Below are 16,835 nucleotides of genomic sequence, written 5' to 3'. Positions count from 1 at the left end.
GAGACAATCAAAAACACAAGTCAAGCAAAAACTAAAAATAGCAGTAAGACCATCATTAGTCAGTCCGAGTTTCAAATATTGAGAAAGCTACTAATCAATGCTACTGACATCAAGTATCATGAATATAACGGCATAAATTCCCAAAAACGCAATACCACTATGTTACATCTGTGTACATTCTGCCATGAAAGTAACTTTGAATTGCTTGTAGGTCATTATAAAAAAAAGTAAAGTAACAGCACACACGCACGACAACACACATTTAATTCATTAGTTTATCTGACAGGGAGACTGTACATGAACAAAATTTTCTGTAAATGCGCCAGAGTCAGCCAGGAGGGGCTCATTTTCATCTGTAGTCCCTGGGCTATATGTCTGTGGAAGGAAACCGGAGTACCTGGAGGAACCCACGTGAACACGGGGAGAATATGCAAATTCCACAGAGAGAGAGAGAGATCAACCGGGACTCAAACCCGGAACCTCCTTCTGGCAAGGTAACCGCTGCATTACGGTGCATTTATTGCCTGAGCGCTGCATTTATTGCCCATTCCTAATCACAGAGGTCTAGTACGTAATTCAGAACGTATGAACGGTGTACATTAACTGCATTGCTAAGTACTTAGCACTAAATTAGATACTAAGTATCAATGATCTCAGTATTTGGATATGGGTTATCCAGTAAGCCTCCCTAGAAAGAAGCCGTCTCGCAGGATTACGTCTTTGACAGACCCTCTGTACTCACAGAATGCAAAGTGAGAGGGAAGGAGCCTTGCCCTGACATGCTACAGGGAAATTCTATAAATTTACTCCTGCTGAATTACAAATGTACAGAGCCCCCTGGAGATCAGGGGGAGAACATTTTGATAAATCGTTCCCTCAAATTAATAAATAGTTCCCCCTCGAATTAGCAATCCGCACCCTCTCATAACTAACTGATGCCCTGGAATGAGCAATCATTCAAATCGTTTAATCAATCAAACTATTCAATTGGTCACCACAAGTCTGCACTCCACGCCCTCATATCAATAATTGGAGCTCTGAAATGACTTATTCGTTCCCTCGTTTAAACTTTGACACTCATAAAATGCCTTTCCTTTCCGTCTCTCTGACTGCGGTGACAGCTCATGTTCGTGTGTCCTGAACATGCAGAGTGGCCAAGAAGTGCTTTGCTCAAAAAGTGTAATTTGAGGGCACAAATTCCAAATTGGTAATTTGAGGACACCAATTAGTAATTCAAGGGAGTGATTTATAATTTGAAGGAAAGGATTACTCATTTGAGGGAACGGATAACTAATTGGGGGGAACAGTTTATCAAGTCGTTCTCCTTCGAGACCAAGGGGGCTTGGTACAAACGAAGCAGCTGTTTATTCGAATTTCCTGGACGGAGTGTTGACGGCAGAAGAATTTACTGTTTAAAAGTAACCATCAGGGAGATTAGGAGCTCAAGATGTTGGCCCGGGTCCGGAGCAAAGAGAGGTGGGCTAACTTATCGTCAAGACGACCGCCCCTCCTGAGAAACAGGCCCTGTGGGTTACCTCTCGCCAGTCGAGGTGAAACGCATAACCATTCGAGTTTACACACCAAAACCAAAGGTCCACTACTTCCTCCGAGACACAAGCCGGCACCATAAAAAAAAAAGAGAAAACTTTCCCGATTCTCATATTCACAGAACCATGTGATGGGGAGAGTTAAAGTCAGCAGATTAAAAACAGAATGTGCGAGTGGAATTCGTTCCAGAGAAAGGGGAGGACTCATTTTCCGAAAGGGCTTCTTTAAACGACCCCTGTAGACCCCCTCCCCCTCCCTCCCTTATCCCCACCACCCCCGCATGGCTAAGTTGCACAAACCATACAAAAAAGCGTACTTCTGTTTACATGCAAATAAGGCCAGAGTCTAAGCTTCTATGTATTTAGATACTGGACATACACCAGGTTGGCACATCTTCAAAGTGCTCTTTGATCAACACATATGCTGACACAAATAGGCCAGAAGAACTTACATAACACTCAGAGCTCAGTGGATGAAACAGCAGTCCATCGCTATGCTCACTGGCTTTTCCAAAGGGTTCGTGATTAAAGGGCATCAAGGGCATTTTTGTTCATAGAAACCTACACTTAATAATGTACACCATTGAATACATGGGCATCACATTTGCCAAAATCTAAAAGCATCTGAAAACACAACCCAGGGAAAGTGACTGGACATCCCAAGCATGCACTGAGTATGTTGTAAACAGGATATGTGATAACTACCCGTTTTGACCAACCTTTTCAGGGCTTTTTCCACCAGTAATAATGAGAACAATCACTATAAAATTCTAGTACCTGTACCAATTCAAATTCATTTTTTGCCTAAAACGGTAACAATAAACATGAACTGGAATGGTAACGACAGCCAGTGTCCAGATCACTCTCAGTGATTTTTTGAGTACATTATAAAATGATTTTTTTTTAAACGCGTACCCAATCACAGTTGTGTACTGTATGCACTACAGGTACTGATGATGATGCAATGAAATGTTCCCCGGTTACGGATGCTAGTGAACGGCTTAGAGTTCATCATTACGGATGCAGCTACCAAAAATGTGCCTAAGGTTTCCCGAGGTTTGACTTGGCCAGATTTCTGTTTTACCCTAAGCCTGAAAAATCCAGATTTCCCTAGCGCAAGCTCGCGGCGCCGCAAACATCGAGCGTCTCATTTTGTGGGAAGGGGGTGGGCGGCGTGACCAAAGTCTGGAGGGAAGAGTCATGTACGCACCCGGCCAAAAAAACCAAAAAAAAACGCTCTCCCGCTCCCAAAAAGCGCTGCTCCCCCCCACACAGGCCCTGATCCCTGCTGGCGCTGCTCCCCCCCACACAGGCCCTGATCCCTGCTGGCTCCCGGAGACGGCCAGCCGCTTCTCGGGGGGCTTCGGCAGCGCTTACGTAACGCTGACTCCATTTCCCGCTCGGCGCTGGCACGCTCCGCTGTTTGCCTCCGAGCGGCCGCGCGTCCAGCCAGCCTAACCCCCCCCCCCACCACTCCCCCCCCAACCCCCCCCCCCACACCCGGACAGCCGGCGGGGCCCGGCGGGGCCCGGCGGGAACCCGCGGGGACCGGTCGCACCGGGGGACGGGGGAAGCAAACAAACGCCATCGCCTCAGAGTTTCCCCTCGTTCTGAGCCTCTGGCTCCGCCGGTCCGTGCAGGAGCTAAATCTCACAGCGCCTCAGCAGAAGCTAAAGCAAAGGGAAAAAAAAGAAATCTGACTGCCCTTGTTTTCACAGGAGGGGTGATGAGGAGACTGGGGGGGGGAGGGGGGGGGGGGTGAGGGGTGGTTGGGGGTGGTAAAAAACTTCAGCTTGCCATGTCCGCTCTTATCCCAGATAGTTTCGTTCGTATCTGCTCTGACCTTTCCTGGAAATATCAGCGCTGGGCCTGACCTTTTCCCGAAGCGCGGCGGATTGTCAGGGCTGAAAGGCGGGCGGGACCCCGCCCCCCTCCCCTCCGTGTCAGACGGGGCGCGTTGTTGCGGGAGACCGCGCGGCGTGATGCGAGTGCTCGGACAGCGGCTGTCCTTTCTCCTAAAATCAGCCGGCCTGCCCGTCTACGACGCCCGGCTCCGGCTGAGCCCGAAAGAATAGTCTGCGTCTAAATCAGGGGCGAACGCTTTATAAACAATGCAAAATACGGATTTTTCCCCCCCCCAAGGGTTCAATGCCTCCAGCCTGTGCTTTCACAGTAAAAACGAAGGAGGAACGGACCATTTCCACAGCAAACTGTTGAAGTCTAAGCCTCATGCCAGTCAACGGGATTAAAAACTTTCATTACCCTAAGAGCCTTGTGAAAGGGGGTGGGACCGATGCCAGACATGCCACTGTTTGCTTGTTCATTAAGCTCATCATTTTATCGTCACTCAAGGCCTGAGAGATTTCAGTGAATTATAACAGCCCACATCTGTAGTTAGTGGTAGGCGGAAGCACCATGGTGTTCTTGGAACGGGCGACTGTAAACAAGATTTCTGGATAGGATGGCTGTGTGACCAACTCCGAGATACACCCTTTGTTTCCAGTGTTTTGTGGAGTGAGAATAAAAAACAAAACAGTTTAAAAGCTGTTTTCTTATAACCAGATTTTTTTAAAAATAAAACAGAGTCCCAATAATTTATTTGACATCAATTTGGATATTTAGTAAAGGACACAAAATACACTGAAAACTGAAGAGGTCAATTACAAAGCGACGCTCACTTGAAATGTTCTGGAAAACTAAGCAAGTACCCACAGACAGAGATGAACATACTGAAAAGCATTTACTTGAGCAAATAACGACCGAGCCAAATGTAAAAAGGTGGCCCTAAATGAGCCGATTCATCCATGCGTGTCACTACAAACCAAAAGAATATTTTTTCTCACTTCCTCACTTCAGTGTCCACTGCCTTTATTGAATGATCTTTGGGAAAGCGAGGCAGTGTGCCAAAATGTTGTAAAAATAAATTTTCTCGATATTTGGAATGTTTCTCTTGGCCTTGTATGTGAGTGGGGGGGGGGGTGGCTGGACTTTCTTGTAAAAAAAAAAAAAGAAAAAAAGTAGGAGGCTTTAAGGCATCTTGGCATTGAAGGCAAGCTACCATGTCATGAAACACCTTCGTCACTCTTTATATAGGCTTGCATTACTTCACCGTATACCAGATGTGGAGACAGACTTACAGCAAGCCATTTCCAATGCCAGGTTTCAATAGCTGACTCAGCAAAGTCTTTGAGGAAACAGACAACGGCAAATACGTAAAAATCGTGGTGATGGTTATTGCACAAAGTACAAGTAACAATAAAATACTGCCCCAAAAGGACAATGTGAAAAGAAGAATCGTCCTGAGGAAAGAAAGCAAGGATAATAACTTTGGGAGCAGACGTGTGCAGAATTTATAGGATAGAGGATCAAAGGAAGGTTGCTCGAAAGCACTTTTATGGGAGGCAGGCCTACGGTAGCCATGGCCCTGGCGTAATCTTCCACAGACCAACGGCTGGAGCTGCTCCATTCACACTGCTGTTCCAGATCATTCTACGGGGCCTGGTCTACCTCGCGAGAAACCTGGAGAGACAATGATCAACGGTGTTCGCCCCTGTGTACAAGATGGCAGAACTGGACTGGCATGCGGATGATCTATTGCATCTTCTCTTGACTAGAATTTTGGGATTATGTTGAACATGCAAGCTGAAAACTACGTGTGCTGCACGGCTCCTGCAATTATAACTACTTTGGACAAATACACGCACACACAGTCGATTGAGTGATCCACCGCTTGGGTGGTCATCTTACCATTTTACCAAATCTTTTCCAGGAATCCACTTCACTTAAAATTCACTGTACCTCTTACCATATCATTCGACTACATAAAGACGGACAATCCAGCTGTTGCATGGCACAGAAACTGAAAAATTTTAGGCATCATGCAGGGCGGACACCTCAATGCAGATAACATAGGCTAGTATCAGGAATTCTGCCACAACAACCCACCAGATCCAGAAGGCCATAAACTTATTTTATCACACCCTAGTGTACCTCAACATTCCATTTAAAAAACCTCTTCACTCATTCAGCTATGGTGCCATCTTTGTGACTATATCGCATTCCCAACTCTTCAAAAAGAATGTCATATCCCAGTATGAATACTGAAATAGCATCTTGAGTCACCATTTCTCTCTCACTTACTGTATAGACAGAGCCTGTCAAGCCTATCAAAATGAACTTTTTTCCAAAATTCCTATACTTTTTTTTTCCCAAAAAACAATGGTGTCCACTTCCCAAACATGTTCCATATACATGTCATATGACCAAATGGCTCAGTCATTTAAGGGTCATTTACGTGTAAAGGTTATGCACAAAGACCTAAGGAGGTTGGGGGTCTTTCACTTCTATATCTACAAACAAACTGCTGGGTAGAAAACACAAACACATTGCATCTGTGGCTACATGACTAGAGTGGAAATCCTCCTGATTGGCTGAACACTGAAGCTCACATGTACCAGCCCCAGTCACTACTTACATTTCTTTGTTCCTCTTTGACAAAACTAGGAATGCATTTTTAACAGCTTAACAACTACTTCATAAACTAATGCAAACTTACATTAAAAAAAAAACTTATCAAAAAGTTAATATGGTTCAAATAGCTTTCAGAAATGAATGCTTCTCCTAACAAAATGAGTAAAACAAAGTAGGCTTAAGTACAATTGAAAGGGGATTTGTGGTGCTTCCCATGAATTTTCATGAGTGCATTTTTCTCCCATTCTTAATATTTTCCGATGCTTGTGCTCGACTTCTTTTGTTTGACTCTTGCTCCATTACAAAATATTGGAAACCCATAACAAACAAAAGAATGCTCGGATTATTCCGGAAGAATTTCGCAGTTCTGTCTGTACGCGACTCAGAAAGCGGCTGCTGGCGGAGACAGCGATCGGGCCTGTGCCGGCACGCTCGGCTGAGCCTCGCGCGCGGCGACTCACCTGGGAGATGTACCCCGGGGGCACGTGGATCGGCGGAATGGAGCCGTTGGGTGACATCATCGGGACCTCGGCGGGGCCTGTGGGAAGAAAGCGGCCGATTGTTAGAGCGGCGAAACTCGGTCCCGTCCCCTCAACCTCCACCCAAATAACCGCACATGGTCTACGGCTGAGGTGAAGACTGGTCCGTTGGCTGCAACAGCCCCCGAAGCAGAGGGCACTGGATTCAAGGGAAGAGCCTTGCTAGCTAGCGCTAGACTCTCAGCGACTTGAGGGAAGCTCTACGCAGCATGGGCTAGCTCCCTGTGGAGATCTGGCAAAAGTCCGCTGCCCCAAATCTGCAGTTTGGTCACAAAGGACACCTCATACACAGCAGCCGTATCCTCCTCCATTCCCTTCCTGAGTCGGGTTCTCTGGATAAAAGTGACTATAGTGGTGGAGAAGTAGCATTACTGGAAGGTTTCAAATCCTAGGTAGGGCACTGCTGTTGTAAGGTGACAACAAGGCAGCAGAAATGCAAACAGTCAAAATGCAGGTCAACCATAATGATTTTGTTGACATTGTGGGATGGGACCATGGGAACATAAAAAAATCTGGAGGTGATGACGATAACATGGGGGGGGGGGGGGGGGGGGGCACTCTTCAGGGCTCTGTTGCCACCGCTGGCCCCATGACCTACTTATGGAGCCATCACACATTTTTTCCATCACTACTGCCCTGTTCACCTATGGAGGTGAAATGAGAAACGTAAAGGCAAGAAAGGGCACTTTTATACAGTGAAGCACTTCCTTGTTTTTTAGGCATACTTTCAGTTGTGCACACAGAAGCCAACACACAGAAGGCAGTGGGGGCTTGGTTGGGCACATGGCACAAAAAACCAAAGTAAAAACGAAATAAAAGAAATAAATCAATAAAACCAACAGATATACCAGTGATCTGAGTAGTACCACTGACCACTGCCAAGAGGCAAAGTACCAGTTTTCATTTATTATTTGTTCATTTATTGTTGCAAGAGCAAGCCACGATCCAAACTGCTAATGTAAGATGGGTGTGACGGCATGTTCATAAAGAAGGAAAGTGGAGTGGACATGGCTGGGTATAGCATCATTTGTGTGAAAACTTCACTACCAGATTTCTTCACAAATAACCAGCTGGGTAAACGCAAACCCACTAAAAACAAAAGGTCTGCAAGTTGGCCAGGATCAGGGTGCGTGGTGCGTACATGCATAATGCAATCTAAATTAAATAATGCCCTGTTGTATAATGGTGTGCTATTTGCTCTACCTGTATGTCTGAACAAACACTGGGATCTACCAGGTGAAAGTATCCAAGTGCCCTGTAGATGAAATAATATTCTTAATAAAGAGCAATTTGAGCCATTCCTGGTTTTACCAGGCTAGCCTAGAAGTGTCAGGCATTTGCTTCTAAGGGCACTGGCCGACTAACCACTAAATCCTGGACTGGCTCAAACAGCAATGGAATGGGAATGTCATTTCCGACCCTGAATCAGAGGTTCATACGTGAACCTTTTCCGGGCATTTCCGAGTTCAAAGTCCGTATCGCCATACTTCCCACAGCCCGGAATCACACAGCCACGGGCAAAACCAACATTCGAGGTCCAGCGGATGTCGGGAGGTCCGGACGCAAGTCAGGCAGGTCGGAAAATATCCGGGCCCCTCCGCGCGATCAAGGCGCAGGCTTTCCTCGGGCGTTCCCCGCGCCGCGAGGCGGCGATCCCGCGCGGCGGCGGCTAATGGGTTCGCCATGCGGGCCCTCTGTTTACCTGCAGCAAATCATGCCTTTTCCGCTGGCAACCAGAGCCCCGCATTTCCCTGTAGCCCCATCCCAGTGTTTAATGTAAATACGGTAAGATGCTTTGCGTGGGTGTGTGTGTGTGTGTGTGTGTGTGTGTGTGTGTGTGTGCTTTTCGCCTCTGGTTTTCCACTCTCTCTTTTCCTCCATTTGACTCCGCTCGCCTCCTTCACTCCAGCCGGGAGGAGGAACCTCCAGACGCGCGCCTGGCCGCCACCGCGGCGGAGGCGTGGACTCGGACGGGAGGGCGGCCTCGCCTCAAGGCCAGCCGGTTTCCTCGTCACGTCAGGGCGGCGTTTGCCGTAAGCGGCCCGCTAGTCTGCCTCAGACCTCCCGCACTCACCACCTGTGCCACCGATAGCCAAACGAGTGCCTTCACAATTCCTTTCAAGGTCTCGTTTCCCCGAAAAGGAAGGAGCCATAAAAGCCGTACAGTAGGCTGTATGTAGGGAATTTTACATTGCAGGCCATAAACGAAGCCATAAAAAATGACCGCAACGACCCCGAAATTGAACGCTCCCCCAGTACTTGCACTTTCAACCCCAATCAAAACCTCAAACCATTTTGAGCAGAATTTCGACTGAGATGCAAAAAAAAATGTATTCCCAAGGGAATATTTCACAGAAAACATGGACAAAATCTGGCAACAAAACCTTCAGGCACTATCAAAAGTACCTGTCATGTCTTTCATTTTATTATTCTACACTTAAATTGTAATCGTTAATAAAATCTAAAAAAATTTAAGAATGATTATAAAATGACAGTCGTTCATCAATTTTGAGACTGAACCCAAAAGGGATACAGACAGCTCTGGTCTGGCTTCCGGCAGTTTCCGCAACTGAAGCCTTGGTCTGAAACGGCTCTGCTGGAAAACGGAAAACAGACCGGACACCCACATTCTCGCCCCCTTTTTTTTTTGTTTGTCAAAAAAATCAGATAATGCAGAAAGATTCTGTTAACTTTTCCATTCCGGTCCGACCTTTACCGAGGCTCACGTCCGAGCTGCTAAAGACATTTGACGTCCCCGGAGAGCTGTCCAGTCAAGTTTCGGTTAACTACACCGTTATAAATCAACGTGATCGCCATAATGAATTTTACAGTTAATGCTTCATTTCAAAGGCACAACCTCCTCTCAATAACAACTATGTCATATCCTGAGGCTGCATACCAGACCTGCCAGGGGCCCTGCATGCTCACTCAAGGATACACGGCGGAATAATTAAGAGCGTTTAACAGATTTGTCTCTCATCACCCAAGTAAATGAGGCGGAATTCTGACGGGGAAGAATACGCGTCCACAAACGAGTCGCAGGCTGCACTTTTTCAAAAATAACCGTGTAAAAGTTGGAAGATAGCCAAAACTGAAATTAAAAAAAAAAAAGAATTGTAAAAAACAACGGAAAATAAATTCGACATAAACACCAACCAACAGACACGACCTATTACCTTACAGTGACTGGGGCTAACGCGGTCACAAAACCACCCTCCTGGGATTCGTGCTCATATAGCAACTCTCTGAATCAGCAGAGTGTCACAGACCAGAACGCGGCACACTGAAGTTCTCCAGCGTGGTAACGGCTCGGTGGCGAGGGAACACGGCGTGCTCGCGTCCTCCATCTCAGCCTGTTCCGATACACGGAAGCGCGCACGGTCTCAGCCAACCGCGCCGCGGCAAAGGAGTCAGAACGGCAGAAACCGAAGCTACCCCCGGGGACCTCTGCCCACATTTTGGGAAAGCACGACGCGATCCCGGATCCCAACCTGCGCGGCACATCGCGGTGAAGAGCTAAAAACACCACAATCTACACCCCCCCCCACCCGCCCCCCCCAAGCCTCCCGCCTCCCCATCTCTGCGTCTCGGGGAATCGCTTCTTCGCGTAAACAGGAAACCTGGCGCTGGCTGCCGACGGACGGCCAAGCCGGAGGCGCTATTTTTCCACTTTTTTATTTTTTGCATTTGGCTGGAGGAGCGGCGGGAGTGGATTTGGATGAGGCTCGCGCGCCGAGCGCAGGCCCGAGGGATCCCCGCCTCGCCCCCTCCGCCCGACAGCGGGGCCGGAAGAGGACCACGCCGGGAACGACACCTTCAGAAATACATCAGCCCTTCCTGGAGAGCGCTGCAGTTACCACGCCCCAAAAAAACATGACCCAAGTCTTTCGTCTCCTTCACGACAGTCTAGCCAACCGGTACGACCGCCTTCGGTCACCAGGCTGGGCTTCAGGATCACCTGAAGCAGCCACTATGATATAAGACACAGAGGAAGGCTTTACAGTAATCATTACTTTCGCACTCAACTATGTAACTGAATACAAAATAAAACTTAACATTCAACTTAATTGCCGTAGCCTCACGCCACCACTTAAGGACTTCAAACTAGCACAGGGCAGTGTGGCAAAATAGCTTTCATTTCAAAGCGAATTTCAGCACGTCCCCAAAAAAAGGCAGACGTTCCAGTCAATGAGTTTGGGGTTAGCGTTCAGAGAACCGGCAGTATTTACCTAAGGTTACGTAAATGCTGTTGAAATGTCTGGGCCAGATACTGAGGGGCGCTAGCTCACGAGGGAGTATGAGTGAGTGCAAGTATGCAGCCTTGAGTAAAAATACTTTTTTCGGTGTCTAAAACTTAATGTAGGCCCCACACAGTTCTCTGGCTAGCAACCCAGGAGATTTCCGGAAATTTCAGACACCTCAGATTCATTGCAGCTTGCACGGAGACACCGTGTTCTCCTCACAGTCAAGTTAGTCAGCGCGTCATTACTTAAAACAACATAAATTGTGATTTTATTGAAACAGTTTGTCTCCCTTTTTTTTACTTGCCTGAGAAAACTGCGACTGAACCAAGGGGTAAAATTCAGCGAGTGTCGACCTGAGCTATCAACACCCTGCCGACATTTCCTCGATTTGCCCCGAGCAATTAAAGAATGATTAATCGCGGTGGCGCTCGTGCCGGGGTGAGGGGGAGTGCAGACCTTGGCGTGCCACAATCCCCATTTGCGACTCTAGTGGGCGTAAATATACGAACCGCATGCAACATCTCTCCCCTGAGGAAATCCGCTAGACCCGGTCGAACGAACCGGTCGGTCAGACAGCAAAGGCAGGCGTACTCGCGACACCGGGCGAAGTCTGAGCCCGTGGGTGGGTGGGTGTGTGTGTGGGTGGACGGCGCGTGTGCGCTTAGCATTTCCAACGAAGTGAGGCAAGAAAATAAAGGTCGAAAATACACTGGAAGAAAAAAAAAATGTACACACTTGATGCAGCGTAATGATGCTGGGTTTGCTGTAATTATAAAGCTTAAGAGAGAAAGAAAAAAAAGCGTTGGCTGGTGTGAGGAATGCTAACATCCACTTGGGTGGGGTGAAGGCATGAGGGGCATTCCGTTTAACGGGATCAGAGAAGAGTTTAAACGAGGACTTAGGCAGAGCAGCGAGCTGAGATTTCAAATGTGAAATCGGCAGTCAAGGGCATAATTAGATGCTAGAGAAGTGATTCTTTTTCGGGGCGATGGCGGAGGGTTCAGAGATGAGGGCCACCGAATTGCAGTCTCGTTGACTTCTCTTCTGGGCAACACGCTGATTGGGGTGGTGGTGGTGGTGGTGGTGGGGGGGGGGGCGTTCTGACTCAGATCTTAAACCAGAATCTGCCATTTCCAGCGAGAGGGAAGAGAATCAGCACCATGTGTGCGCACATCTTGAACCAATAAATGTATGATATAATTTCTGCGCAGGGCACTATCCCTTTATTAAAGAACTTGGACAAAACCGGGTGGAAAAAGCGAAATGGTGCTGAGCGAAGCCTTTTCCTGGAGACTTGTGTGCTCCGAGGTTCTAAAAAAAAAATACTTTCGGTAGCGCCGGAAGGTGGAAACATTTCTGGCGATCTGGCGGTGGTCAACTGTGCGGCAGCTCCTCGGCAAACCGACAGCAAACTCCGCCTACAGATGGAGGAGGGGCGTCGCCGCTCTCACCGATGGCAGAGCGGCGGCGGCGGCGGCGAGAGCGGTCGGGCCGCAGGGCAGACGCGGGACCTCCGGCTGGAGGTCTCGCCGTTTTCCGCGCAGCTTATGTAAACGTCGCCGCCGTGATCAGATCACATCACGTTAACATATCTCATCTCAAAACCAGAATGGACTTATTCATCGGTATTTGCCCTGTGAGGTCATGTACGGGGGACTTCGCATACACCGTCTAGCCTCGTTCATCAGGGCCGTAACCTCGCTGAATTATGAGCTTATCCACGCTGACACTGATGTAGAGTGTGCGTTCAATAAGCCAGCAGTCAGTTCTGTCTGTGCTGGCAAAAGCGCTCGACGATGATATAAGAACAGAGGGCTGTTTCAGTCTGATCCCAGCTAGGTCTGATAGGCAGGCACAAGGTCTCTTTTGAGAACCACTGAAAGGAAGGAGAGGGTCGTGTCCACATCGAGCGCTTTCTTCTTTCCAAGGCCGCGGCACCGGGGCTCACAACAGACACACACACGCGCGCGCGTCTGCCGCGAAGCTGCAGTCGTGGAAGTTTCAGGAAACAACTTGGCTCGAGCGTCAATTCCAGACAGATTCGCCACCCCATTCCTCCAGCGAGTCGGAATAACTTGAAGATATGATCTGTCTTGTTGGAGAGACTCCAAAAAAACAATGTCTTGTTTCAGGAAAATTTACTAGCAGAATTTCTGCAGAAAAGAGAAACAGTCCTTCAAAGTTCACCGCGAGACCAAAGCTTGCACTTTAACGACACAACAACTGATTAATGCCGTAATGTTTGCCAAAAGCAAGGTAAAATTAAATGGAAATTTCTCAGTCATACTTCAGTTTAACAAAAATGGAACGGCCTCCAAGTCAGTGTTCCAGCACTAGAGAACAATTACGACCACCATAACATGCCCAAAAAGCTCGCAATTTTAACAATGGAAAACATGACCTTATTTCAACATTGGTTCCAATGTTACCTTTTTTAAAAACTACATACCAGGGGAGACAGGACACTTGAATTTAGCCGTAGGGCAGAATGCAGAAGTAGTGTTGAAAGGTTGAGCAGTGGAAAGGTTGGGAAGGAGTTGGAGATGGGGGGGCGGGGTGAGGTAAATTTAAAGGGACAAGAGCAGAGGGGAAAACAACCCAAAAAGATTTTTAAATTCCTGAGGGTTTTCCAAAGGGTCAAATGGGACGGATGTCTAAATCTTCAAAGGCATGTGCTGTCCCCGATCGTGTTGGTCTGCAAGACCTATAAATCTGTCGCTCTCGTTTCATCTGGCAGGTTTTACAAAGGTACGCCATTGAGGCAAGGGAAACCCCCCAGCCCACCTAAAGCCCCTTCAATATGAAGCCTTCTCCTCCTAGACACCCTTTTTGGAATGAGGGACCTGGGGGGAGGGGGGAGGCGGGTTTAGGGGGGGGTTTGGGTGACACGCATCCAGGGAGACTTGAGAGGGCACTGGCCGACAGGACTGTTGTCTTTTCAGCCTTAGCACCCCTCCCCCCCCTCCTTCCTTCACCCCCTCCTCCCCACGCCAGCACAAGGCCCCATTCAAAACCTTGTCCAGCAGCTCCCAGCACAGAGACAGCAATATGCTCACAGTTGGCAAACAGACGTCTGTTTGGACAGTCTAAGCAGCCTTCTGCTCGGCAAACATCAGCATTCCTCGTACTCCGCGGCGAGGGGGGAACGGACGGCCTGTTCCCGCACCGGGCCTCAGAGGCCCGATGGGTCTGGGGCCCCCAAAAAACAAGACGCCCTTTGTCTCCCCGCCCCCCCGGCCGCCAGCTCCAGGAGGGCGGCCCGGCTATAGGCTTTCACAGGACATGAAAAAAAATTAGCGAAGAACCCTATGCCGAACAACGCAATCGCTAACCTGCTGAAATGCGGCGTGCACGACGTTTGGTGCAGTGCGTTTCCCTCAGACAGAGCCTTAGATTTGTTTTTCTTTTTTTTTTTTGGCCAAAAATGGTCTTGGAAAATGGATGCCGTTGAATTTCGTCTCACGGGAAAGTCCTGAGAGGTGGCGGGGGAGGCACCGGTGGGGGGGGGGGGGGGGTTAGGGCTCTGCTGAGGCTCCAGGAATGGTTCTTTCTGTGTGGAGCTCTAAACGTGATTGACGCTCTGACGGGGAAGCAGAGGAGACCCTCAGAAATATGCACACAGAGGGACCAGGTAAACCCATCCTTCACTGTGCTTCAAAGAGCCTGCTTTCCATTTTACAAATGACGGTGAAGAACATTCTGGAAAAGAGGAAAGTACCCTGCTCACAAACTGCGCCGCTGCACCTCGCAGACAAAACGGCACTTCAAAGGCAAACGTTTTTTTTTTTACAGAACAGGTGTTACGCAATGAAAAAAGCGCATTCCTGTTTTATTTTAGCGCCCAGGGAATGCTGTCGTTAGAGATGGCCGACTCCCTCCTGAGGAAGGTCATCGTTGCAGTTTTGTCCCGTGACAGTAACGTTCATCTGAAGGACCCCGCGGCACTGGCCGCACGCCCACACGGGTCAACAGCACTGCGGCCTTCCTCTTTCTCCGAGACCGGTCTCACATCCAGACCACAGGGGCCCAGGCTGGGGTCCCATCACAGAGGAACATGGGAATCTCTAATAAAAGTTGCATCTGAATCGCACACTAATAACATGATGGTGCTTTAGCACTAATGAGACACCCCCCCCTCCCCTCCCCCAAACCCCCCCCCCCCCCCCACCTTCTCCAAACGAGCACTTATGCAGCTGCACTGGAAAGTCATCCCATAGGACAGCACACTCCTGCCATACCTTTCCAACAATTTATTGGACTTTTTAAGAACTTTCAAGGAATGAGCTTTCAGGAGATGAGGTTAGTTAGGGGATCTGCTAAGGGAAGGTTCTGCCCACAGCGGAAGATGGCCTCTCTGAGGTACTGAGTGATCTCAGGCAATGCTGCGCAAACCATTCTTCCTCTCCAAGTTAACAACATTCTCAACGAGTCATACGTCATAAGACATGGAAAAACAGTCCACGAAAAACGAAATCGGAAACTATTACAATAATCGCCACCAAGACAATAGGCATCAACAATAAATCATTACGGGAAGATAGTTTTCGTTTCTGCTATTGTCACAAACACGAGCATCTGTTAGCGCACACCGGAAAACAACAGCGAAAATAAGGAATTAACACGCGGGCGTGTTCGTGAAACAAAGAAATTATGGGCTGCACAGTATTCTTTTCAAGGTGACACCCTCAAATGAGACTGTACTCTTTTGTGACTGGCCATTATGGTTTTGGGAAAGCTGGGCCATATCGTATATGGGTAGCCAACCCTGCTAAGTTAGGCAGAAGGGTCAGGACAAGGTGTTCTTTGCTTGTGCAGTCACACTCAATGACAGAAAATTGTCTTTCACGGCCTTTGACTCAACCAACCGAAGGACAGCGCGGACGGCAACGGGTGCGAGGCTGTGCTGCCGCAGCTCACATATTCAGACTGGAGCGTCACGAACAAGCATTTAAACGCCGCTTTGTGTTCTCCGTCTGTTAGCACCGAACAACGACGGCAAAAAATGTTTTCCAGAGACGCTAACTGGCACGGCGGTTCTACGCCACCTGCATACGGCCCGCCGCGTCCAGGTGCCAAGAGCGGACGTCTCCAGGAGCCGGGGCGTTTGAACCGCGCGTGCCGGGGCGAACAGCGAAAGCCCGACCGCTGACAGGCACCTTTTAAAAATGATCGCGAGGCAATTTCGTGAGTTTACAGGGCCGTAAAAGCGAATGCCTTCCCCATTAGACCGCCATTCTTTTATGAAGTCGTTAAGCGGGCCTTTCGCGTGGCCTGGAGCGGACTGGGCTGATCCTCGTTGTGAAGCAACAGCCGAAAATACCAAGTCCCGTCTGCTCGGTGTAACTCCTCCGCGTGCCGCAAGGAGCGACAAGCTATCCGGGCTTGTTTTCTACAGCTGTGTGCTGTTGTTCCCTGTCACTTAAACTGTTTTGTCAAGGATGAGTGCATATTCAGACCAGTGCTACCGTAGTACCATCACACTCCTATCAAGACAATCTGTTGCTTGCGTGAGTGTATACAGGCATGCGTGTGTGCATGTGTGATTGTGTGTCACAGAGAGAGAATAAAATCTGTTGAGGTGTGTGTGTGTGCGCACATGTGTGTGTATGCGCTTGTGTGTCTGAGACAGACAGAGAGAGAGAGAGAGAGAGAAAATAACATCTGTTTGTGATTGCATGTTCTGTCGGGTGTCTCTGCTTTAAGTGCAATTGGTCTCCATCGCTTTCACGCACTGTGAAACCCCGTCAGAATTCACACTGGAGAACGGGACGTTGCTTATTGGACAACGTGACCGATCAGAAGCGGGCTGGCGGGGAGGGCACGCGTTCGCGTGGCACGGAAACCGCCTGCGATGCTCAGCGGGCCCCGCAAGAACCACACCACTCAGACGCAACATAATCACCTCGACTCAGACGGCTTTCTGAGAGAAAGTCTGAGTGAAGTCTGAGAGAAAATGCTAGTGCTTGAAGTCTAATAATCATGTCCCAGTCAGCACTGAATTCACTCTCCCTGGACCACATATACTGTACAGTGTT

At 48.7% G+C, this 16,835-nt stretch overlaps 1 protein-coding gene across 3 annotated transcripts in view; it reads right to left on the bottom strand.

The window, feature by feature from the left end:
* fndc3ba (fibronectin type III domain containing 3Ba) overlaps window positions 1–16,835 on the bottom strand; it is a 148,529-nt gene that overhangs the window by 62,390 nt on the left and 69,304 nt on the right. For all 3 annotated transcript variants that reach the window (XM_035422631.1, XM_035422632.1, XM_035422633.1), the window contains one exon: window positions 6,479–6,555. In XM_035422631.1, the coding sequence (XP_035278522.1) occupies window positions 6,479–6,555 (77 nt within the window). The remainder of the gene's footprint in view (window positions 1–6,478; window positions 6,556–16,835) is intronic.

This window comes from Anguilla anguilla, chromosome 6, assembly GCF_013347855.1.
Source record: "Anguilla anguilla isolate fAngAng1 chromosome 6, fAngAng1.pri, whole genome shotgun sequence".
Classification (NCBI taxonomy): Eukaryota; Metazoa; Chordata; class Actinopteri; order Anguilliformes; family Anguillidae; genus Anguilla; species Anguilla anguilla.
The sequence above is the reverse complement of the archived record's forward strand: the minus strand, read 5'-3'. Positions and strand labels throughout refer to the sequence as shown.